At 31.8% G+C, this 25,819-nt stretch overlaps 2 protein-coding genes across 2 annotated transcripts; both read right to left on the bottom strand.

Moving 5' to 3' along the window:
* Positions 1–541: 541 nt before the first annotated feature.
* Positions 542–13,806, bottom strand: LOC149904734 (cytochrome P450 4C1-like). The gene is made up of 10 exons (XM_090107618.1): positions 13,604–13,806; positions 12,782–12,871; positions 12,002–12,112; positions 11,194–11,379; positions 10,691–10,884; positions 3,069–3,138; positions 2,777–2,975; positions 2,148–2,299; positions 1,405–1,590; positions 542–960 (listed from the first exon to the last, which is right to left on the bottom strand). Exons 1-10 carry the CDS (start codon positions 13,761–13,763, stop codon positions 794–796), a joined length of 1,515 nt encoding a protein of 504 aa, XP_089963744.1. The 5' UTR covers positions 13,764–13,806; the 3' UTR covers positions 542–793.
* A 2,156-nt stretch (positions 13,807–15,962) lies between these two features.
* Positions 15,963–19,133, bottom strand: LOC149904733 (putative cytochrome P450 313a4). The gene is made up of 9 exons (XM_090107620.1): positions 18,946–19,133; positions 18,702–18,791; positions 18,340–18,450; positions 17,963–18,151; positions 17,524–17,720; positions 17,134–17,393; positions 16,817–16,971; positions 16,484–16,669; positions 15,963–16,167 (listed from the first exon to the last, which is right to left on the bottom strand). The coding sequence occupies exons 1-9, from the start codon at positions 19,097–19,099 to the stop codon at positions 16,004–16,006; spliced, it is 1,506 nt and encodes a 501-aa protein (XP_089963746.1). The 5' UTR covers positions 19,100–19,133; the 3' UTR covers positions 15,963–16,003.
* Positions 19,134–25,819: the final 6,686 nt, after the last annotated feature.

Below are 25,819 nucleotides of genomic sequence, written 5' to 3'. Positions count from 1 at the left end.
CCGAAAGAATTTTTCAAATCGGATTAGTAGTTCCCGAGATTAGTGCGTTCAAACAAACAAACTCTTCAGCTTTATAATATTAGTATAGATGCTGCTCAAACGTAAAAAAGCTATATCTATACCTACGCATGTAGCTAGTTTCACACCAGCCGGCGGAAAGATATTATCTAAGTTATAGGATATAAAAGTAAAATAAAAAATGGCTTTAACGTCAGACAATTTTTTTGACCCTAGAATATAATAATCTAGATAAAAATCGAAGTTTAGGCCATGAGAATATTAATTAAACAGGTAAAAACTTCAGACAAATGCATAAATTAGCATAATTATTAATATTTAATAAATAGTAGACAATAGACATATTGAACATCTTTTTTTACATTTATTCAGTTTTTTATGGAGTTATCTATGCAAATTACTTACGCATTACATGATCATTGAGTAATTGTATTTTTTTATACAAAATATGAACATTTGTTTCTAGTGTTATAGTTACGAATAAAAAAAAAATCATTAATTGTAATAAAATATAAGTTACTGAAGTACATCTCCAATTTTTAATGTGCTTATAAGAAAAAATGAAAAGTAAATATATTTACAAGTAACGTAGTAACTTTAAATGTTCTATTCAACCAAATTCTATTTTGTCATTTTTATTTATTCGTAAAAATAATATTACCCGATAAAAAATCAATTAAGTATACAGTTATGTATCTGCGAACGTATTATTATGTACTACAAATCAAAACCTACACAATAAATAACATCTTTCAGAATTTATTGCTATTTATTATTATCGTAATTCCAAAGCAACTTCATATCCGTCGATAGCTTTCATCATGAGGTCATATCTGCATCTAATCTTTGGTATAAGGGTTTTTTCTGGCTCTCCGATGACTTTATATCGTCGCAAAAGAGTCGTTAGGACTGTTGTGATTGACATAATAGCATACCGATAACCTGGAAATGACAAAATTGTCAGTGATATAATAATGGGTGTAATGTAAATAAATGCTGTTATTAATCCAATTTATTACCATTAGCATTACTTTTAAAATGTGTTACGCGCATTTACATCAAATGAACATAGAGCAAGAACAAGAGGTTGTCGTGTCGTCAGTGTTGTTCATTATCAGAAAACTGTATAGAATCTTTTTGAACGCACGAACAACGAAAGAATGCTCTACGCCTGTTTAAACCAAGGTTTACACTAAAATAATTTGACATAGCGGGATTAGAATGAGCATTCGCTCGTTTCATGTAAATGCATACCGCAAGAAGAAGATATAGAAATCTTTCCTCCTAAGAAAGTGCTTCTTTTTAGATCTTATTGAGATGATTTTTAAACGGTCTTAAATGCAAGTTGTTTACCAATAATTAAGTCAAAATTTATATGATACATACCCAGACAATTTCGAGGACCTTGACTAAATGGCATAAAAGAGCAAGGTTGCATGCCCTGCATTCGTTCCGGTAAAAATCTGTCGGGATCGAAGCAATCGGCGTCAGAACCCCACACAACGGGGTTCCTATGGACACCATAAATGTTTATAACTATACCTGTTCCCTCAGGTATTGTAATTTCTTTATCTAAAATGAAATTGGAAAATGAAAGTAAAGTATTTTATATTCTTACGATGTACCTACTTTTTACTATCAATCTTAATTTATAAGAATATCTTCTACACTAATATAATAGGGCTGAAGAGTTTGTTTGTTTGTTTGAACGCGCTAATATCAGGAACTACTAGTCCGATTTAAAAAAATATTTCAGTGTTAGATAGCCCATTTATCAAGGAAGGCTATATCATCACGATTAGACCAACAGGAGCGGAGCAATGCGCGGGCACAACTGCAACACAGAATTGAATACAGGGTTAAATAATTCCATCTCGGTTTATTATTAATAAGTAATTTGCGAGAAGTGCGAGAAGTTTGAAGTAAATGGTAATCCTGATCCATATATTTTTTTGTTCAAATGAGGTTGATACAATTTTTTTAACATCATCTCTACTTTGGAGTATGTATTCGATGCGATCAAGGAAAACATTGCAAGGAAACCAGCATGTTCAAAAATAAAAAAGCTTCGACAACATATTCTTTCTGAGTAATAAGTATCATAGCTTTGGTCAGTTCACTTTACTTACTCAAAGGAGAATCTTCAGTAGCAGTTCGTACAATAAATGGTACTGGTGGGAACAGTCTCATACTCTCCTTTATAACTCTTTCTAAGTATTGAAGCTTTGGAAAATCATCTTTTTCAATGAGACGATCTGAATCCCCGTAGAGAGAATCTAATCTGAAAATAAAAAAAAGTGAGGCCAGCTAAGGATATAAACAAAATCAATACCTAATAATCCGGTCAAGTTAAGCATTTGAAATAAGGATAATTCCGACAAAGCCAAATTTTGGTGAGGAGCAAATTTTGACCTTTGACCCCGAATAACTTTTGCACACATGGGATAAGTAGGGACTTTTCAATTTTTATTTGTTATGGTACACTCCAGCTCCTCACCAAAATTTGGCTTTGTCGGAATTATCCTAATTTCAATACTATTTTCAAGCTTAATTTGACCGGATTATAACTAATGAAAAACAAAAGTTTATACTCTTAGTTTAACAACTACATATTAATAGCTGTATGCAAAGAAAAACTGTAGGCAATTCAATAATATATTATGAAATGTCTACAAATTGCATGGGATATTTTCCTTGCGATTTCGTACATAATTATAGGTAAATAGTCGTTCATAGAAAATAATACGAAGATACACACTCTTCCATCACTTTATGCTGTATTTCCGGATATTTGCCAAGCAGTTTCAGAGTATTACCGATCGCGACGGCCGAAGTGTCTGATGCTGCTAAAATAAAAGTCAACACTTCTTCACGTATCGCCAAATTATTCAAACCATCAACACCTCCAGAATGGGATATTAATTGATCAAGAAAGGTTAACAACTGTTTCCGTCCATCTAAAAATTTTAAAATATTTCATAAGTCAGATGCTAAAGGAGACGAACCTACATAACAAAATATACAAATGAGTTAATAATCAAAGAAAATACCATTTGTTTCATGGACTTTCGCTTCCCCTGTCTGAATTTTTCTCATCTGAGATTTCTTTTTCACGATTACCTGAAGTAAAAGATAATGAAATGTAAGTGAAAAAAGTAGTTCTTTTCTAATGTTATTGTCTGGGATTTTTGAAGTGTGTTAAAATAATAAAGTTGATTGCAACGATCTGTTCCCAGCCAATATCCCGCTAGATGGCGCTGAATTCTACATTTCTAGTTTATTTGAGTTTTTGCGTAATTGGAATAGTCATCAAACCTAGGAATAGTCATGGCGGTTACTGAATATTATATTTTATTGAAATATGTTATATCATTGCCTTAAAATCCACCCAATTCGGTAAAATTATGCGTTTTAACATCTGTCATTGCATACAGGGTCGTTTACACACACAGACGTATACAAAAATGATAAAGATTTAACTCTAGATGGCGTGAATGTAAAGCGCGTCACACACGGTGAAGATACTACCTATAATATTTTATCTAATCTAGTAATATTTTATATTACAGTATCTTAAGGTATCCGGTATCAGCGTTCTGACCATCATTTTTCTTTTTTCGCTGTAGAACCGCCATCCTGTTACAAATGACCCACAAAGGAGAATGACCACGGGTGGTATCGGTAAAATTTTAGTTGTGCCACGTATTCGTTATATTGTTAATTCCTATTTGTATTTATAATGATCATATGTATCAATATTAAGTCTTAATTAAACCGGATAAATTGAAATAATAGTAAAAGTAAAAGTTTTTCTTTTGAAACATGTATGACTACGTATGGAATCGGTAAAATACTAGTTGTGTCACGTGTTCGTGATATTGTTAATTCCTATTTGTATTTATAATGATCATATTTATCACTATTAAGTTGTAATTATACCGAATAAATAGAAATAAAAGTAAAAGTTTTGTTTTGACACATACCTATATCTATCTCTCTTGCAAACGTCATATGTCATAGTTTCTATTTGAAATGTCAAATGAATGTGTTCGACGCATTGTTCGATGTTATTTTGAAATATGATATTATGCTGAATTTGAAGTAGCAAATATGATATTATGCTGATCCAAGCATTTTCACTCAAAACTAATATCACTAATGATTTGTAAAAGTAAATTATTTCAAAATACATTTCATAACCAACAAGTAAGAATAATTATTCATACAACAACAAATCAAAAACACTATTTACTATGGAAAAAAAACCAGGAAGGTGAAAAACATATTTACGATTTCGATGCACTCAACTTTTAGTAAAATAATAGGTAAAAATATTATTATGGTTTTGATCACAGACATATCTGTGGTTTTGATTTTAGCTACTAGTATCAGAAAGCTGCGTGTTCAATGCACGTCGGGGTCCCACAACTGTGGAGGAAGGAAGGTAGAATACCTCCATCGAATAAGTGAAGTTTCTCGACATATTCGATTTGCCGGCCGGCCTCAATGAAGATTGTCCGAAAGTTGTATATGTGCTCTGTAACGAAAAAATTTCGCTAGCGCGATTCAGAGTGAGGTGTCGTACAATATACCTAATGAAGTTTTTCATCTTTTTATTTTACTGCAAATACAAAATAAAAATTAAACAATGGTAATGTAAATTCTAAACAAACTACTACCAAAATACAATTAGAACAAAAATCATTTGACTTGTTTATTTCACCCAGAGGCCAGAGGCGGCTCGTGACAAAATTGTATAGGTGTTCACTTGAAATAAAACAACGAAAATACAATAGCGTTCGGGATGATTTATTGCAAAAAAATGAGCACCACATTTTATAAATGTCTATAACACTAAAAATTACAAAGTACAGGCTATTTCAAAACGAATTCAATGACTAGGTATCAATAATTAGTAAATCACCGAATTTGCATTCGCGAGCGTAGGTATCCATAGTGTTTGTTGTGTAAACATGTATGTATTTGAGTAGTTAGTAGCATATTATATTCTGAATTTCTGATCCATGCCTATTCACTCAAAACTAATAACACTAATGATTTGTAACAGTAAATTATTTCAATAGGTAGGTATTTGAACATTTCCCAACAAGACGTAAGAATAATTATTCGTAGGTATACAAGATACAATAACAAATCTAATACACTATTTATTATTTTATTATTTACTAGCGGTCCGCCCCGGCTTCGCCCGTGGTACATGTTTACGTTTTCTCTCCATAAGAAGTAATAGCTAGAGAGCTAGCGCAAAGCTACCTGTATGTATTTGACCAGACCTGGATTTTTGTGTGTTGATTCCCCTATACCTACTATACATGAGATGAGGAGTCACTAAGCCCAGAGTGGTGGACGGGGCGCGCGCTTAGGTAAGACAGGTGGAAATTTTTGGCGAACTTTGAAACCATTTGACCACGTCTGCCATTTTGATATTTGAAAATAGATTATTATTACTATCGGAATGTTGTAAAAAAATGTAATGTTCATTCATCATCACTATCGTATGGCGTTGTGTGACTCGTCTTCATAATCCATTGAATCGGATTCTGTAAAAGTAAAACGTAAATTATATAATAAAAGAAATGAGTCATTATAAACTTACCTAGTAAGGCAATGCCTTTGATGTCGCACGATGCCGCCGCGCCGCCAGTGTAGGTACTTCTGCTGCTACATGAAAATATGCTAGGGTTGCAACAAATGGGAAATAAAACAATTGTGATTATTACTATTATGATGTAATCATTTATTCATATTATGTACATTCAAAACAATTGCTATTATTAAATCTGATGTAATTATTTTTTCATAAATATATAATTATTATTAATTACATAATATATTGCACTGTGAAATATTTACGTATCACTTTATTTTTGATGTTCTTAATTGTCTTTTATAAAATTTAAGTGACGCATTCGCATTGGGATCAACAATCCGATAAGAAAAGAATGGAGACAACATATACATAGCTTTGATTTCAATTCTACAGATACAAAATATACAATCTATCTAAAATGATACAACGGATGTTTCCTGCGTTTTCTCGTCAAAATACCGAAACAACGTAATTATTGTATAGTAGTTGGGCGTGAAAGTAAAAAAACAAATGAAAAGTGTTTTCCATATGATTATTTATTAAATTTACGCGATTAAGAATAATTTCAACGATACAATTTAGTAACCGAGAATTCAGAGGATTAAAGAAAATACCTGCCTGATCATTTTATCAAACTCTAAAAGAATTATGGTTATTTCGCATCACTCGGTTTATTAGTTTGGTAATAATTATTAAAGGTAGTTACAACCCTAGCCATTGAGTCGAACGGTAGGCAACACAATATCGACTTTTTGCGGGTACATATGGTACATATTTTCTTCTTGCTGTGAAGCGTAATTATTATTATTAAGATTTTTTAGGCTATTTTGAATCAGCTGTTCTAATTTAATTCTAGAAATTTATTAAAACGTGATTTTTTTAAAAGTATATTATGAGTTTATAAATACCTCAACCAATAGTTATTGTGTCCTATCCTCATTTCTTTATATCTTGGTAGGTAGTTAACTAAAGTGTTAAATTTACATAACCTCAACAACAACATTTACACTGCCACTGCACTAAAACTAAACTAACTAGCTCTCTAGCTATAAGAACCATCCTCGTACTTCAAGGAATATAATAAAAAAAGAATGATCGAAATCGGTTCAGCCGTTCTCGAGTTATGCGCTTACCAACACATTTTGCGATTCATTTTTATATATAAGATAAGATTATGTGAAAATAACCAGGAAGGTGAAAAACATATTTACGAAAACATAGTAACATAATATGGCTGTCGCTACAATAATTATATTTCAATTTTATCTTTTTATACCTAGTAGAACTGGCCGACGAATAAAAAAAATCGTATTAGAATAAATACAATAAATTACGGAACAAAAAAAGGATTGTAACTGAATTAGGTATGTTTGTTTCTGGGCGCCCGGCGCACCGTTTTCGACGACGCGACGCGCGACGTAAGCGTATAGGTATAGGTACCTACTTTGCTAAAACAAACTAATAAAATTGTGTGTCTGTCTGAAAATTCGGAAAAGCATATTTTGCAAGTTTGTAATTACTTTGATAGTTTACCGATTTATAATAATTGTAATTGTAATTGTATAATATATAATTTGCAATGTGGTGAAATTTCATAAAAATCACGGGCCAATTTTTTGTTTTGAATCCCACCGAAAATATAATTGCGTTATTAGAATAATTAATTACTATACCTACCCACGATCAATTATTACAATATAGTCTCAAATGCATACTAGAGAAATATTGCAATTTGATTCAATTAAAATGCATAGCATACAAAAATAAATTCACAACCAAGAAATTCCGCGCGCAAATCATAGCGCGTGTCAATGAAATCAAGAATGTTTTATATCAAGCCGACGCGGACGACGACGCGACGCCGAACAAAAGTACCTACGACGGACGACCACGCTTCGAGTTGCCAAACAACATGAGTAGTGTTGCCGAACTATCGATAGTTTGACTATCGATAGTTGACCTTGAAAATAAGTCAGAATATCGATAGCACTATCGATAGTATCGATATTATCGATACTATCGATACTATCGATAGCGTTAATCATGGAATACTATTGATGAACTGCAATAGTATCGATAAAATCGATAGTATTGATTGCCAATAGTTGCTATACTAACTACTGTCGATAGTATCGATACTATTGCTACTGAATATTGCAACTACAATCGATACTATCGATAGTACTGATACTATCGATAGTTTTGAGCTATCGCTATAGCTAAGGTCACTATCGATGGGACGATATTATCGATAGTATCGACACTATCGATAGTATCGATAGTTCGTTCGATATTGAGCTTCGATAGTATCGACACTATCGATAGTATCGATAGTTCGTTCGATATTGAGCTTCGATAGTATCGATACTATCGATGGTATTGCTATGTGTCGATAGTATTTACGCTTATAGGACTATCGATACTATCGATAGTATCGACACTATCGATAGTATCGATAGTGCTATCGATACTATTGCTTTTCCCCAACTATCGATAGTTAATCGATAGACTATCAATAGTGGACTATCGAGCGGCAACACTAAACATGAGTAATAAATTGTTTACAAAAAAAACAAGTTTTCCATTTTTCTGTATGAGTAGACAGAACTTCAAAACGCCACCTGCTACGGTTTATATTATGAACGATTGTTATAAAAATAAAAGTTATATTTGTTGGTGTATACTATTTTATTGATCAATAATTTTGGAATTTAAAATTGTCAACATTGATTACAATAAAACGCAGTTTTATTTTATTACACTATTGTTTTTTTTATCAAAACATGTATTTGAAGTACCATATAATATTATGCTGATCCAAGCATTTTCACTCAAAACTTATATCACTAATGATTTGTAAAAGTAAATTATTTCAATATACATTTCATAACCAACATGTAAGAATAATTATTATTATTCCTACCTACAACAACAAACCTAAAACACTATTTACTATGGGAAAATAACCAGGAAGGTGAAAAACATATTATTATTTACGATTTCGACGCACTCGACTTTTAGTAAAATATAGTAGGTAAACATAATATTATGGTTTTGATTTTTGCTACTAGTATAAGAAAACTGCGTGTTCAAACTACTTGTTTGTCTGTCTGAAAATTCGGAAGTACTTTGGTAGTTTACCGATTTATAATAATATTGTATATATCGTTGTTTAAAAAATATTCAAACACAATAAAATATGATATACTGATTTATCACTGGTTTCAGTGATGAACTGATGAGTCAATTATAGCCACTATACTTTCGTCATACGTGTGTATGATTGATGTGATTTGCAACGTGGTGATATTTCAGAAAAATCACGGGTCAAATTAGTGTCCCACCGAAAATATAACTGCGTTATAAGAATAACTATACCTACGATAAATTATACATAATACAATATAGTCTCAAATGCATACTAGTGAAATATTTTATTTGAATCAATAAAATAAAAAAAAAAATAAAAAATAATAATAATACAAAAATAAATTCACAACACAAGAAAATCCGCGCGCAAATCATAGCGCGTGACAATGAAATCAAGAACTTTCGAGCCGACGCGGACGACGAAGGAGCCTAACAAAAGTACCTACAATAGTATATTATTATTAGTCTGTGCTACAATCATAGGCGGCTCGTGACAAAATTGTATGGCCGTGTTCACTTGAAATAAAACAACGAAAATAGGTACCTACAATAGCGTTAGCAGTACAAAAAAAATGAGCACCACATTATAAATGTCTATTTATACACTAAAAATTATAGAGTATTTCAAAACGAATTCAATTATTATTTAGCAATAATTAGAAAATCCCCGAATTTGCATTCGTGATCGTATTCATAGTGTTTGTCTACACTAATATTATAAAGAGGAAAACTTTGTTTGTTTGTTTGATTGTAATGAATAGGCTCATAAACTAGGTACTGGACATTTTACCAATGTTTGCAAGTTTGTGATTACTTTGATAGTTTACCGATTTATAATAATTGTATACTTATATCATTGTTTAAAAATATTCAAACACAATATGATATAGGTACTGATTTATCACTGGTTTCAGTGATGAACTGATGAGTCAATGTTAGCCACAATACTAATCACTTTCGTCATACATGTGTATGAACTATGATTGATGTGATTTGCAATGTGGTGAAATTTCATAAAAATCACGGGCCAATTTTTTGTTTTGAATCCCACCGAAAATACATATATTACTAATTGCGTTATTAGAATAATTAATTACTATACCCACGATCAATTATTACAATTTACAATATAGTCTCAAATGCATACTAGAGAAACATTGCAATTTGAATCAAAAATAAATTCACAACACAAGAAATTCCGCGCGCAAATCATAGCGCGTGTCAATGAAATCAAGAATGTAATTTTATATCAAGCCGACGAGCGACGACGCCGAACTAAAGTACCTACAGTACCATTTACCTTCAGTGTACAATACAGTTTACAGACCTACGACGGACGAACAATAATGAGTAATTAATAAAAAAAAACATAGTTTCTAAGGTCATTAGTTTTATTTTATTTTATTGTTATTTTCTTTGAACGATTGGAAATGAAATTACTCAATTTTTACACAGAACTTTGATTTATTAGAATTATGCTCATTATGCATAAGATAACGAACGCGAATGCACGACATCTAGCGCGTCAATGTCTAAACATCGCCTTTCGTTTAGACATTGACGCGCTAGATCTGTAATAAGTATATAGTCTATGCGCTAGATGTCGTGCTTTATGTCGTGTTTCGCTTGGCAAAAGTCACGCACACTACTGTAGAAGTGTCAAATTTTTCCGGTATTTTACTGTTGTTTTTCTAAGTAAATATTGTAAATTATTGATTAAAAAGGTCGAACGCGCACACATTTCATTATAGAGAAGTGATAAAATGATTAGTTTTAAAGAAATAGTGTCTGTGTTAAGTGTTTAGAGGTAATCAAAAATGTATGGAGGGACGGTCGGAACATCAACCTTAATAACACTATTGTAATATTATTTTCATATATGTAATTTTTAGCAACTCGAGAACGAAATACCTTGTCAGTTAAATCATGTATGATTTCCGTAGCTTTTTTCAACTTTTCATATTGCGGAAAAAATTTATAAATCCAATCTGGTTGGAGCCATGGATGAAATATTCTCTCACTGGAATATTTCATAGCATCATATGAAGCCTTTAAAAATACGTCATAATTGTCCTCATCTGTCAAGGATATGCCCATTGAGGATTCTAAAAAAATATCAATTTTGTTTTATACATTTAAAATTGGGTATAATATTTACACATAATTCTCTTTAACAAAACATTAAACTTAAATAGAAATAAATTTAAATGGTGGTTCCAATTAAATTTGGGAACCACACACAATAAAGAATCACTCAAAAGTTCTGAAGTAACAAACCCAAGAAGAGATATACAGTTGAATTGAGAACCTCCTGCAGTTTGGAAGTCAGTTGAAAATTTATTTTATACCTTAATATCTATTGATTTAAAGTCGAAAATGGATATTGCGTGCTTTGATTAGGAATTCTAGCTTACCCATAACAGAGTCCAAGTTATAACTATTAATGTATGGCCATATTTTAAATTTTCCTGCTCCTACCATCGGTTTTAGTGATTCAACTAATTTCAAACTTTGCTCAACGAAAATATCAAAGAAGCTTGATATGATTTTTGGACTAAATGCTGGAACTGTCACTTTACGTCGAGGCTTCCAAATGGAAACTGAAATAAAATAAAAGTTTATTTGTAAAAAAAATATTTGTTATAAAAATACTTGAAATAGGTGAATACTTTGACGACAATTAAGTATGATGTAGCTAATCGAAATTTAAATGATATCTCCCTATACTTCGGAATTAATTTCAGTTTTAGACCAAAATAGTAAGTAGGTACTACAGAAAAATCAGTCTAATGAAAAACAGGAAATATCATTATTCATTACCTATACATCTTCGTAGATTTGGTACAGGTCACTTGGTACTTGGTAAGCGTAGCAACGAGGGGTCCTGGGTTCGATTCCCGGTGGAGACCAAGAAAAAAATGTCTTGGTCTGGCAGGACACAAAAGGATGATCTACATTTACTCTAAAAAAATCGATCAGTAAAACAGATCTATGCATACTGCATCTGCCCCTTACTCCACTAGGGGACACGGGACATCACTTTTCACTTATACATTTTCGAACTTTTTTATATGTTTCACATTCATTATTCAAGCGTAGGTATTCCTTAAACTGAAACCATTAATAAATAAAAAGAGTGTATGTGCCGAGCACACGTGTCAGAAGTGAAACTTCTTTGGCAAGATTCCAGGATTAATAATAAGGTAATTATGAAGAACTTACCTGGTGCAAAAATTGAGGCGTTTCCGAGAAAATAATGTAGAAATCGATGTAATTTGTCTTTTTCTAGACAATTTTTCAAAACTACTTCTATTGAAGCTGGATCGGTTATTACTGAAATATGAAAACAATATTATTAATAACTCAGGCCCTGGAATCACAGACACATTAGAAAATCTATTGTGTCGTGGACCGATCGGGCCGTTTGGGGCTCAATGGGTTAAAAACATAAAATAATAATGTACCTTGTGCGGAGATATTTGGCCATCGAACGACTTGGCCCTTAGCTCTCATCTGTGCACTTAGAGCGTTAGTTCTTTAAATGCTCTTTAGACTTGGCCATCGCATAAAAATATTGCTCCAAGCGATTCAAACTGTTCTCCAAAAGGAATGTATAATTATTCCAAGCGGCTCATCGGGAGGCAATATTATTATCGCTTAAATTTGTCAACAAACAGAGTGCAACTAATTCACTAATACCTACTCTAGTTGCTGGCCCGTAGTAGGTACTGTGTACTAAATACCTCCTAAACAATCTAATAATGCGATGGCTAAGTCGATCTGTTTATTTAAAACGTTAAAGATTTTTAATATTGATATGATAATATTTTACGGAATAACTTAAGACAGAAGGTCCCTTAAATAGGGACAAAATAAGTTAACCGTATTACCTACGATCTCACAACTTTTTAACGGTAGAAAAACTGAGCTACGAGTCTTGGTCTTTTTACAGGAGTTAAAACTAAATATAATATCTTAATGTAGGCACAGCATTATACTTACCGAGGTATACAAAAGGTCCAAGTGTTGCTTTTGTAATGCCTCCAAATGCTGTTGCGGCCCGACCATATTGTATCATTTTGTTCATTATATCTGTAAATAGAAAGCATTCGAAAATAATTTTATTAATTAAAATCTATTTATTGATTAAAATCTAACTAGGTAACTACCGAATGATAAATAATTAGTTATTCTTAGTTTTGAATAATTGCAAGTTGTTATTAATTATTATAAATATCTTAGATTAAGACGTAGACCGTATTATATAAAGCTGGTAAGAAGATATACTTAGATATTTAATATTATAATATTTTTCCATAAGAGCATTCTGTATGGTTAAATATGACGTAACTACCAATTTAAAAAGTATAGGCTTAATGTTAACATCAGTCATGAACTTTGGTTTAACCTTTTTAATTGTTTAACTTTTTTATACATTTGGAAAACTTTATACAAAAACTGACGTGTATTCACATTAGGATTTTCACACACATTAGGATGAATGTATTAAGTAAATATAAGTAATATAAAATACATTTTTAAATTTCGACATTAATTTTATTTATTATGAAGGCTGCTTTGATTTCTGTATTTTAACTATGTTTTGTGAAGTAGACAGAACTTCTTCTGTGCTATTAATGAAAGTTAATAAGTATAAACACCCTGTACCTATTTTATAATTTCCTCATTTCATTGTCAACGATCCTTATAAGTGTACATCAAGAACATACAAACATACAGATGATAATTTAAACTTTATTATCTTTATAACAATATGTATAATATTTTACTTGTACTCTACGTTGAAAGTAAAAGTGTACATACGTTCAGCATTTCCCAGGAGAAACAGAGAAACTCCGAATAGTGGAATATCTTCTTTGGCTGTTTTTATATTCCGAAGCATCGAGTAGATGCGTCTATTTTTGTAACGGTAAATAAAATAACACAAAATTAACACAAAACAATATGCAATAAATGTGGCCATTATTAATTATAAATTCCTCCGTCTAGCAAACACAACACTCAACTCTCCTATAATAGTGGCTCTAATAGATCAACTAGTAACACAGATATATGCTAATACAATGGCTTCGCTTCCCAAAAAAAAATTAAGTGAATAATTTTGTAGTCTATTGTTTTCTTACAAAAAATCTCCATTTAACCACAAAAAATTTTGTTAATTACTCATTGTCATTGTGCTCGTAACGGAAAAAATATACTTAAATTGATGTAAAAAATTCTCCCAATATTCTATTATTAACTTAAAGTAATTTGGAAATGCGATGATAATATATGTAGTAATTTTTTATAAAAATTTTACAAAGCCCTTTTTATGTCATCTGAAACTTGTTTTCTAACGTTTGCCTTAAATTAATTAATATATCTACATATTATATTTATGTATGAAAATATTTATGTTATGAATTCTTTCTATTTAATATTAAGTTTTAATATGATTTTGCTTTTCGGGGAACCTATGAATTTGGCAAATTAAAGTTCTTAAATCCGGGTCAGATGGTTTGGAACTGCTTAAGTTAGTTAATATAATAGAACGAAATTTAAGGAAATTAATTTTTAGGTTCAAAATATTATGTTATCAACATCACTTTCTTATTTTTCAATTCCTGTCATTAAAAACGAGCAATTCATCATCATTATTATTAGTTCATCTTGGTTTTTTAAAATCACATCCTGATTTACTTTTAGGCGTGTAAAGTATTGACAATCCATATTATAATATTATAAATGCGAAAGTAACTCTGTCTGTCTGTCTGTTTCTCAATCACGCCTTAACTACTGAACCAATTTGCATCAAATTTGGTATAGAGATATTTTGATACCCAAAAAAGGACATATGCTACTTTTTACCCCGGGAAATAGGATAGGTTTTATCCCGGAAATCCCACGGGAACGTTAACTATGCGGGTTTTTCTTAGACTACGCGGGCGAAGCTGCGGGTGGAAAGCTAGTATAATATAAAGATGCCATAGTAAAGTAGGTAGTGTAGTACATAGAGGTACATATTATGAGAACGAAGGAAATAATAAAACAAACTTTAAAAATTAATATACATAATATTCTTATTTATTTTTAAATTATTTTCATGGTATTTACGTCCAGTTGCAAAAACTAGATGTAAATAAAAATACAATAAAACCTTAGGCAATTTACAAAACGTTACACGTTTATCACTACATAGTATAAAACAAAGTCACTTTTTCTGTCCTATGTACCTATGCTTAAATATTTAAAACGGATTTTGATGCGGTTTTTTGTAATGGATAAAGTAATTCAAGAGGAAGGTTTTGTTATTTAATTTATTAGGTTTTAGACAAAGCGGGCAAAGCCGCGGGCGGAAAGCTAGTAAATTATAAAATATTCTCCCAAACTTTCACTTTCTTATTTTAAGATAATATGATCATAGCTGTTAGCTGCTCTACATGGTACCTACTCAAACATAACTTACGCAGTTAAGTACGCTTCAGTTTAATACAGACTACTGTGAAATATCTGTATATAAAAAGTAAAATTGTCTGTGCAATACTGAAAATTAGATATTTTGTGTGATCTGAACAATGTGCAGATTAACTGATAATTAGATATTCGAAATATGAAATCGTGCATAAGCATGTATGTTGTTATTATTACTTTATAGGTAAAAACTCATAAGAGGAATAGAAGAGCTAAACGCGTGTTTTATAATGCTTTAAAGTATATGATTAAATGCAGTAAAAAATCTCAGATAAATATATGATATTCTTCAGGAGATATACTAGCAAATAAGTTGTATAGTATTGAAAACACAATTTACTCTATAGAAAAAAATCACAAAGGTACCTCTTAAAAAATCTTTTGTTGCTTAAAAACCATACTAAATTACAATAAAACAAAACCCGTCAAGAGGTCTAAAAAACGATAACAATCGATTGTGTTAATGTGTGCGCGAGTCACTCAAGAGCAGAAGTGCTCTTAACATGAATAATAAATTATGCTAATTAGTGGATTCCCATGTTGTTTTTGCTTCATTGTTTGTTTAATTTTTTCACGGTGACTTTAATTCTTATCATAATTATTTTATGTAAAACTTACAACAACATAATATATTCTAATTTGATCAAGGCTTCGCAAAGAAATAGACTTTAAGAAAAAAAAAACATAATAAATAAAGTTTTTTGTTTGTTTATTTAAAAAAGACTGTAACCATCATATTCATAGGTTTTATTTTTATCTTTTCTCTAGTGCCACTTTATCGTCAAGTACCGACATTGTTATATCAAACTTGACTCTTATGTGTGGAATTGGACCGTCTTCGGGATCTGGTTGGACTCTGAAATCTTTGAGTAACACACATAACGTTATCTTCATTGACATCATGGCGTATGAATAACCTGTAACAAATCCAAAACATAGATAATATCACATTTATGTAGCGTATCTTTTGTATCAATAAATGGACTATGTACAAAATTTTGAGGTTTTATTCTAACTGCTGTACATTTTTTTCAATTGACAACGCTTGATTTGTTATTATGCTTCGCAATTTTGCATTATCAATATAAACATATGAAAATGACATAATGAAAATTTACCAAGAAGCAATAACTATTACCTGTAACAAATCTAACCTAGCAACTAAATCTATTAACTAAAGTAGTTACTAGTTGTTCAAAATAAGGAAACTACATAAATAAATAGGGTACTAACCAGGACAATTCCTAGGACCGGCAATGAACGGTATGTAGCAGCCTGGGGGCACCTGAGTGTAGCGCTCGGGCAGAAAGCGGTCGGGGTCGAAGCAGTCTGCGTCCGAGCCCCAGTACTTCTTGTTTCTATGCAGACCCCAAATCGATATCAGTACACTTATGTTTTCCGGTATTGTAATACCATCCGCTGCAATATAATATAATAATTTTGTATAAAAAATATTTTTTATTGATAGATATAATAGTTATTATCTTTGTGACGTATTTCATTATACCTTGATAAACCTTGAAAGGTTTTTGTTACATCGAATATGAGCATTTTAAATATACTCACGGAATTTTATATCTTTATTTGTTTTTCTGATTATGAAGGGCGCTGCAGGGTAAAGTCGAAGGGTTTCGTTAATCACACGCTCTAAATATTCTAATTTTGCAAGATCTTCTTTATTATTTGGTAGCATGTCTTGATCTTGAAACGCTGCACACATTCTAAAAATGTATGTTTTATACAATAAGTGAGATATATATTATTTGGTAAAAAACCCTTATCTGCTATTTTTCCAATGTCGGTATACTAATATTAATACAGTACCTAACTATATTCTATGACGTGGACCTGGATTTAGTTACTAGTAACTGATATATACTTACTCCTCATATACTTTTTCCTGCACAAGAGGATACTTTCCTAGTAATTTTAAGACGATGCAGACTGCGTTTGCGCAAGTTTCCGTAGCAGCTAGAAATAGAGACAGTAATTCTTCTCGCATTTCTAAATCATTGTACCCATTATTGTCTCGTTTAGAAAAGGATAGGAATAGATCGAAGAGTGTCGATTTTTCATTGATTTGCCCCAAGCTTTGATCTGTTACATGCTGTTCGTTAAATTCTCTTCTCTTATTTCGCACAACCTGTAATACAAATTCAATATTTTGCAAATTAAAAAATTTATAGAAATCATGATATTTTATGTTTTTTAACGGAATCAATCAATTCAAAGCAAAAGCATACGTTAAAAATTAATATTATATCTTTTATTACCTCATCAAGAAATGCGTAGCCAGTTTTCTTAAGTGCCTCAATTTTTGCAAAATTTGGATGTAAACGGAACGTGAAGTCTGGTTGGAGCCAAAAATGAAAAATTCTAGTCGTAAGATAATCTTTCACTTGTGTTATTGCGTCTAGAAATGTTTCTTTATGTCTATCGAAGTCAATAGAGCTCTTTCCTATTGTTGTTTCTGGAAAAAACATAAATAAATAGGTAGGTACTTACTCCAATATTTAAAAAGATTTAGTCCTTAATAAATTTAGTCATTATTTTGTCTTACATTTCAAAAGGGAATGTAACGGCTAAACTGTACATTATAGGGCGTGGAGTTGAGAGTCGTAAATTTTTTTGTGGTTAGCTATTGTCCTATGGAACCTAAATCTGAAATTTCACACCGCCCAATGTAACTATAAGTAAGTATACATTACTTACCCCAGATAATATCAAAACTATGTGAATTCAAATACGGCCAAATACTCTTCGGCTCTTTATCCACTGCAATCACAGCCAGGTTCTCGGCTAATTTTTTACCTCGTTGTACAAAAGTGTCGAAGAAATTCGTCAAAACTTTTGGATGTAAAACAGAAATCATCACTTTCCGACGAGGCTTCCATATCGGACCTATAATAAAATATATAATTTAAGTATTAATAATATTGAAAGGTTTTCCTTTTGAGTTTAGATACTATCCTACCATCCTACAAGTAAGTTATTGTTCGGTTTCGACTCACAAGTAAATATTTTTCTCATTTCGAGATGGCCTTTTATTAAAACCATGTGTAAAATAGTAAATTTGGCTTTTTTCTTACCTGGGGCAAATAAAGATCCATAGCCAACACCAAGATGAAGAACCTTGATAACGTCGTCCTTGTCCAAGTGATGTTTAAGTATTACATCTATTTTTTCAGGATCCGTCGTAACTGAAATATAATACAATAAGCATTCAATTTATCTTTTCTATCTTAAAATTTTTGTTCAGATAAACATTAAGAATATATGATAATGAAGTCTTTCATACAGTTAAACCTAATTAGTCATTTGGCTAGAGGGGGTACACGAAATGCTTCAATACTTTAGGTATTTTTAATTTGAAACGCTTGAAAACGAAAACATACCATCTAAGATAATACGGTCTTTGATTCTAGGTAATATTTTGAAGAAATAAACTTACTTAAATATAGTAATGGGCCAAGCCATGCCCTCAGGACACCACCGTTTTCTGAACACTCGCTACTCAAATCTACTAGCGACTCCATTATACCTTAAACATAAAAAAGATTCAATTAATTTTGACACAATATAATAATAATTTTATTTCAGGAAAGTAGTCAACACAGAAAAGCCGGATAGAACCGTTTAACTCTCTGACATCAATGAAAAAATTGACTCCAAAATTTTATTGTATAAACACTTACTTTCAGTATCGCCAGAAAAATGATGGGCAACGCCTATAAAAGGCAAGTTCTTTTTAGTAGAATATATTCGCGAAGCTACCACATACCTACGGATGTGTCTTTTTCCCAAATAAAGAAAAAGTATAACAAACATAAAATATACCCATAAAAACATTATAAAATTTTATACGTCCGTTAATAGTAAAATTTTGAAACTAAAGGGCGATCTTATTGTATAAGGAACTATTATAACCTTTTATATATATTAAAAAAAAAAGATTTTTTGTTCCTTATTTAAACCTATTAAGAGCGGTCATTTCATATATTATTTTTAAAATGATTGCTCTAGTTAATAAGGTGTAATAATTAAACAGTAAATTAACTCATAAACACGAGTAAAGTTTATTTTAGGATTCGGTACTTAAAGGGAAAAACGAGTCCCTATTACTGAGACTTTGTTGTCTGTTTGTTGTTTCACAAGGCTGTATCTCATGAACCGTGAAAGTTAGACAATTTTCAGAGTATTTATCGGGCCGCTATCTATCAGCAAATAAATTTGACGGGTGAGCGTTTTTGGAGTTGCCCTTTAGCTAATTTGTAAATTGTATCTACGGAACCTTTAATGTCGCGAGTCCGACTCGCACTTAACCGATTTTTAAATACATTACCACTACTATACAATACACGTGTGTATATAATTATGTACTACATATTATTATGAAAAGATGGAAATAAGTCGGCCATCGTATCTTTGAGTTTAATTAATGTAAATTAAAAAAGTCTCAACAGATTTTTATATGGTTTTCCCATATAAAATAGAAATAACATGTAATAGAAAACATTAATTTATGTGCGTTAGGGTTTTAAAAAAAGGTGTATTTTGCCTTGCTACGATATCACTATTTTATTAGATAACTAGCTGTTGCCCGCGACTTCGTCCGCGATTCGGTCGTTTTTCGTCATTCGTCGTTTAAAAAAAATACGTGTCACTTTATTTTTGAATGTTCTTAATTGTCTCTTATAAAATTTAACTACATTAAAATTGAATACTCTGATAAGAAAATCTTAAAATCATCGAAAATCATAGACATCGAATATCTGAGGAAAACATGAATGAATGTGATTTAAATTCTACATTTCTTAGTAATTAAAATAATAATCTAAATTAAATGTAGATTAACAGTTTGAGCGCACCTATATAGTACACATATAGTAACTTTACTAAAAACACGATGACTTTCTTTCGCGCTCGGTACCACAAACTAAACATGTTTGTGGTACGTGGCCCGCGTCACTTTACCCCCCACGAGTTCCCCTTCGTTGCTATGCGAAAATACATTCGTCGCCCTACTGTAGGAAAAATTGTAATACTGTGGCCTGGGCGTTATAACACGCTCAGGGAATTCCTGAGTGCTGATAGACTTCCGTCTATCGGCATTTATACCAATTTTATATTAATATCACCATCTTGAGGAAAAGCTTCTAATGTCGATTTAAAACGCATATATACGGATTAACCTGATGAATTAACATGTTCTAAAATTGTGAAATGAGTTCAGTTTTAAATTCGAGAAATATTGATTTCTTGTATTCGATTATTCGTCGTAGTCGAATACAAAATATATTTAAAGAAACTTAGGTTGGCCTTCAGGCAAAAGGGATCCTATCAAATGATAAACTTGACCTTGTATCTTAAAAGTAAGAATGATAGGAGCATCTGATAATTGTTGAGCACCAAAGGATCATTTAAAACGCAATACTATAAGAGCTAATATTGTCTAAGAACTGTTTAGATTGCACATGTTCCTCTAAAACATTTTTCTATCGTTCGTCGAGGCGCACAGATTCTAGGCATCGCCACATGGTTGACGTTCCATTTACCCGGACAAAGCGGTTCGGATCGTCATTCTTTATTCGAACCGCTAGGGACTGGAACATGCTTCCTGAATCTGTGTTCCCCGACGAGTACAATTTGGAGGTCTTCAAGAGGAGAGTGAACAGGTACATTTTAGGGAAGCGCGCTCCATCTTAGGCCACATCTCAGCTTACCATCAGGCGAGATTGTGGCCAAGCGCTCCCCTATTGTACAATAAAAAAAAAATAAATAAATAAATAAAACTTAAAAGTAGTGACTTCAAAGGTTCCGGCGTATCTTCAAACGAAAGCCGACTCCTTACTCCACTTTAAAGCATTACAAAAAGAACATACTACGTTAATATCGCCTATACAGAAGATGATCTGTAATCAATTGTGAGGTTATAAGCAAACCCACTTTTATATTATTTTGTCGGACCACACCACCGAATTTGTAGATTGATCTTCTATGTTTACCTCTAAGTCATTAAGACTATGTCGAAATCTGTCTGCAGTAAGACGGGCCTCTTGCTATTCGTCCGTTTAAAGAGACCAATAGATTCAATTCTTAATCTTTCATTAAACAAACTTATTAATCGTTCTTGTCTCAAATAATGGTAATATTCGCGTCCCTACTCTAGTTTATGCTCATGTTCATCTTCGAGAGATCGAATAATATTATGGTGCACCCTATTATTTGTCAAACGGTCTTCATATTGAGTAAAAGTTTCAGAATTCTCGAGATAAAATATGACGATCGTGATCAGCTGTGAGACGTAATTCCCTCTCAGTGAGGGTTTCGGTCTCACGGGATAGTACAATATGCCATTTGCGATCAGCTGTGAGACGTTATATATACCCTCTCAGTGATGGTTTCGGTCTCACAGGATAGTACATGCCGTTCGCGGTCAGCTGTGAGCCGCAATTCTCGTTGTGAAGCGGTTTCAGGTTCGGCATAACACATGTTGTTTTCGGTCAATAGTAAGCCTCTTATCTCTAACGATCCTTGAGAACTCTTATTTCTCATTTTCTTAACTTTGCTCGAATTTCGATATATAAAGATTTTTTAGGTGGCACTGATGCGGGTGAATAAAAATTAAGTTAAAACGGACTAAGAGTGTTATAATCTCAATCATCATCATCAATACATATAATAAAATTGTGGAAAAGTGATGTCTGTACAATTAAAATATGTAGAAAAAAATTAGCAGGTGTTATTATTATCGAGAAATCGAGAGAAACCATTTTTTTCTCTTAAAAGCTCCCCCCCTCCCACTTCCCGAACTCCGATTGACCGTAATTTATTTTTCCTTACATTTTTATCATATCCTTTTCTAATGGGTTTCATCCTACTGCGATTTTTTTTTGTTTCAAAAATTATCTACCCTGGTGTATATGTAAATTTTCCACATAAAATGTCCTTTAAATTATGTCGTATTATATTTTTAACCCCCGACGCAAAAAGACTGGTGTTACCTATGTGTTTGACCGCTATGTATTTCTGTGTGTGTGTGTGTGTTTGTCTATGGCACCGTAGCTGGCTAACAGGTAAACCGAATTAGATGCGGTTTTTTTTGTTAGGCAGAATATTTTCCGACGCTGGTTCTTAGATAAAGTGTATCAAAATTGGTTCATCCACTTATTATACCTACATAGGGGTAAAAGTGGGAATGAAAAAAATTAAAGTTATAATTTATTTTTAAAGATCGTCGGGAAGTTTATGAAATTATTTATTCCTTTTTCTATACACTTTTCTTCATCTAAACGGTTTAGTTACGCGCTCTCTCTCTCTTCAGCCTTTAGTTACGTGCGTGAGACAGGAAAGATCTAATTTGGATTTGTTGCTGGATTTGATAAAAACTGAGTATCGATTAAGCTGATCAGTGGCTACTGGCTACACCATAGATTATTAAAAACATCCGTTTAAGAAAGGAAGGAAATAGAATTTGCTCCTCTCCCCCCCCCCCCCTTGGTTCCTAAAAAATAATATGACATAATTTAAAAGAAATTTTACGTAGAATTAGTTAGGCATTTCTTTTTTGATTTTCGATATTATATACTAATCATAATTTTTAATTACAATATGTAGTAACTATTTGGTATAGGTTAGGCATTTCATTTCTTGATTTTCTTTAATAATTTGGTACGTAAGTTTTTTAGCTCAGTTTAGTAAGAAATTTTAATAACAATTCTTTTAATTATTTATGGTAGTACAACAGTACAGTATGGTTGTACGTATTTACTCAATAATTGTATGTTAAGTAGTAATTCAGCATGGGCGTAGCCACGGTGGGGCTGGGTGGGGCGCTTACCCTGGCTTTGATCTGGTAGGTACTAATTGTGAAGGGGAGTGGGCGTGGGCGTGGGATTGGGACTGAACGTGGCATATGGCGTGGGAGTGCGAGTGGGCGCGGGAGTGGGAGCATGAAAATAAAAATGATTTTTTATTGTTGCCCCACCCTGAGCCCATGGTCATAGGTCCCATAGTCACTATTCCACGCGAACGAAGTCGCGGGGACAGCTAGTAGACAAATATAATCAGAAAGCTTTGAACTCCTAAGCTCAACCATAAAAGATAGACATTTATGATGTCGGGAGATATTTTTTATATAATATGGAGAACATTTCTTTCATACTTGATTTCTGTGTAGCTACCATTAAGATACACGTATTAAGAACGCACACGCGACGAAAGCTTAAAAATGGAGTTGCTGCTCTGCTCACGAATATGAAAAATAATTGTACCAAGTTTCGTTTAAATCCGTCGAGTAGTTTTTGTTTCTATAACGGTTATACAGACAGACAGACGGACAAACATTTTTGACGTCGATGTCGATCTCTAATCACCTCGTGATAGTTATTTAGGAAATATATTTCATGTGCAGAATTGACCTCTACAGATTTAATATAAGTAGGTATACATATATTTAGATTCCAATTTCCATGTAACGTTAAATTCGACTATACAATAACTAACAGACAACGCAGGTTACTCTCGTTTCCGTAAGTTGAGGCGGCTACATATTCGGTCCTAATAACATGACTTTTTGTGAACGAAACGACAGCGCGGTTTAATTCGATGGCAACACCATCAGAAAAAAGGAAATATTTTTAACTTTGAAAAAATATTATGATTTACACTATTAATACTATTTTAACATTAACACAAAATATAAGACTGTGAGTGTGTAAAAATAAATCCAGCTAGTTTCACATCACACTTATGTTTATAATTAGGTATACGACATGAAAATATATTAATTACCAAGCAATAATCATACAGATAAATACTGAACAAAAGTATTAACAGTCAAAGTATATTTTTACTAACAACATGTAAATGATGAAGGAATAATAATTATCAACGAACTAACCTTTTTGTATTAGAGTCCCGCCTCGTGATCGAATTATTAAAACACGAAGATTTTTAAAAATGTAACCAATGAACACAATCAATATTAGATTAACTGTAATGGTGTCTATAATATACATCTACCCTCACTTTTAAAAATGTAGTATATTCACACGAATTATATAAGCGCACCTTATAGGGAAGGGAAGATTTATTATGGGTTAAAGAGTTAAATAAATAAATAACATAATTATATTTAAATTATTAATTTTTAACATTGTGTTCAGTAGTGTTAACATGTAAATTGATTTGATTTTTACGAAATCTCATAGATGGCGCTGAATCAAATTTGTATTTATAGTACTAAGATTCATTAAACAGTTTCTCTGCCCAAATTACGTAAATGACGTAGTTTTTATAGTGTAAAGCTAGATAATAGCATGGCTTACTCAAAAACAACATTTAAACATGAGTCTTTAGATTGTACGCTGTCGTAGTACACGGAATACGTAAGAAAAGTAAAGGTTCACAGCTCCTCCCCCGGAGGTGATAGCATGATAATATGTTTAAAAAAACCTCACACGACCTGTTAGTAATATTCATGCAAAATTTGAAGTCAATCTATGCAGTACTTTTCGAGATTAGCTCGGACAAACATACAGACAAACAGACAAACAGACAAACAGACAAACAGACAAAAATTCTAAAAACTATATTTTTGGCTTCTATATCGATTATAGATCATGGATTATGTATTCTTTTAAAAAAATATTCAATGTACAGTTTTGACTTTCCTACGATTTTATTATATGTATAGATGGTGCAAGGAAAACTGAAGGTAAACTAAGTCGGTATATTGCATAAACATTTGAACTTTATTCATGTGACGACTGAAAAAATAATAAATTTCATGGTGATAAGCACCATGAAATTTCGAATATTCTAGAAGGAAAATAACATACACAATAAAAAGACTAACATACGCATGTAACATAGATTCCATTAATTAGTAATTTAAAAAAATATTACCCAGTAAAAAAAAAACTTTTTTCCTCATTACTTGTTTTACTTAAAAAAAATTACCCAGTAAATAAAAAACTTTTTTCCTCATTACTTGTTTTACGATTATTAATATAAACCACGATACATTTAATATTATACATATACAACATAAGATTGTTGATAGATAAGATAAGATTATTATGAAGTCATAACTTTTTTACAATATTTATTAAAAATATTATATCGATTTGCCAGACTAGATTTTTGATATTACAATAAGTTACATAATCAAACAAAAAGAAAAGTGTCCAAATATTTCTATTATTCATTATAAATTCATAATTTCTAAGTTTTATAAATACATTCATTTCTAAGATTCATGTAATTATTCAGTTTACGAGATAAGTCGAAGTCAGTTAAAAACTCAGCTTCTGTTTCCAAGGCATATCAAACTCAAACTCAAACATTTATTTATTCAATTAGACTTCTTTTAGAAGCACTTTCGAATCGACATTACAAATTTTTAACATTTACCACCGATTCGGAAAGCATCTCGGATAGTATCTCTATTTCAGTATACAGTCTCTATCAAGACATTATATTAGTTTAGTTTAATTACGTCATATAATGCAATGTTAACGATTCATTATTATTATTTAATTAGAATTCATAAAATCATTTCCCATA

This window comes from Colias eurytheme, chromosome 11 (genome assembly GCF_061535395.1).
Source record: "Colias eurytheme isolate Ceu_HAF_F1 chromosome 11, ilColEury1 Martin Lab GWU primary, whole genome shotgun sequence".
Taxonomy (NCBI): domain Eukaryota; kingdom Metazoa; phylum Arthropoda; class Insecta; order Lepidoptera; family Pieridae; genus Colias; species Colias eurytheme.
This window is presented reverse-complemented; position numbering and strand designations above follow the sequence as displayed.

Bases quoted from the DNA above. Each gene is read 5' to 3' on its own strand.
- LOC149904734 (XM_090107618.1), bottom strand. From the start codon at position 13,763: ATGGCCACATTTATTGCATATTGTTTTGTGTTAATTTTGTGTTATTTT. The intron at 2,300-2,776 runs GTGTGTATCTTC...TTTTATTTTCAG, and splicing joins CAGCATAAAGTGATGGAAGA to ATTAGATTCTCTCTACGGGG. The intron at 1,591-2,147 runs GTAAGTAAAGTG...ATTTCATTTTAG, and splicing joins TACTGAAGATTCTCCTTTGA to ATAAAGAAATTACAATACCT.
- LOC149904733 (XM_090107620.1), bottom strand. From the start codon at position 19,099: ATGTTTTTATGGGTATATTTTATGTTTGTTATACTTTTTCTTTATTTG. The intron at 18,451-18,701 runs GTAAGTTTATTT...ATTATATTTCAG, and splicing joins TGGCCCATTACTATATTTAA to TTACGACGGATCCTGAAAAA. The intron at 17,394-17,523 runs GTAATAAAAGAT...TTTGTATTACAG, and splicing joins GCTACGCATTTCTTGATGAG to GTTGTGCGAAATAAGAGAAG.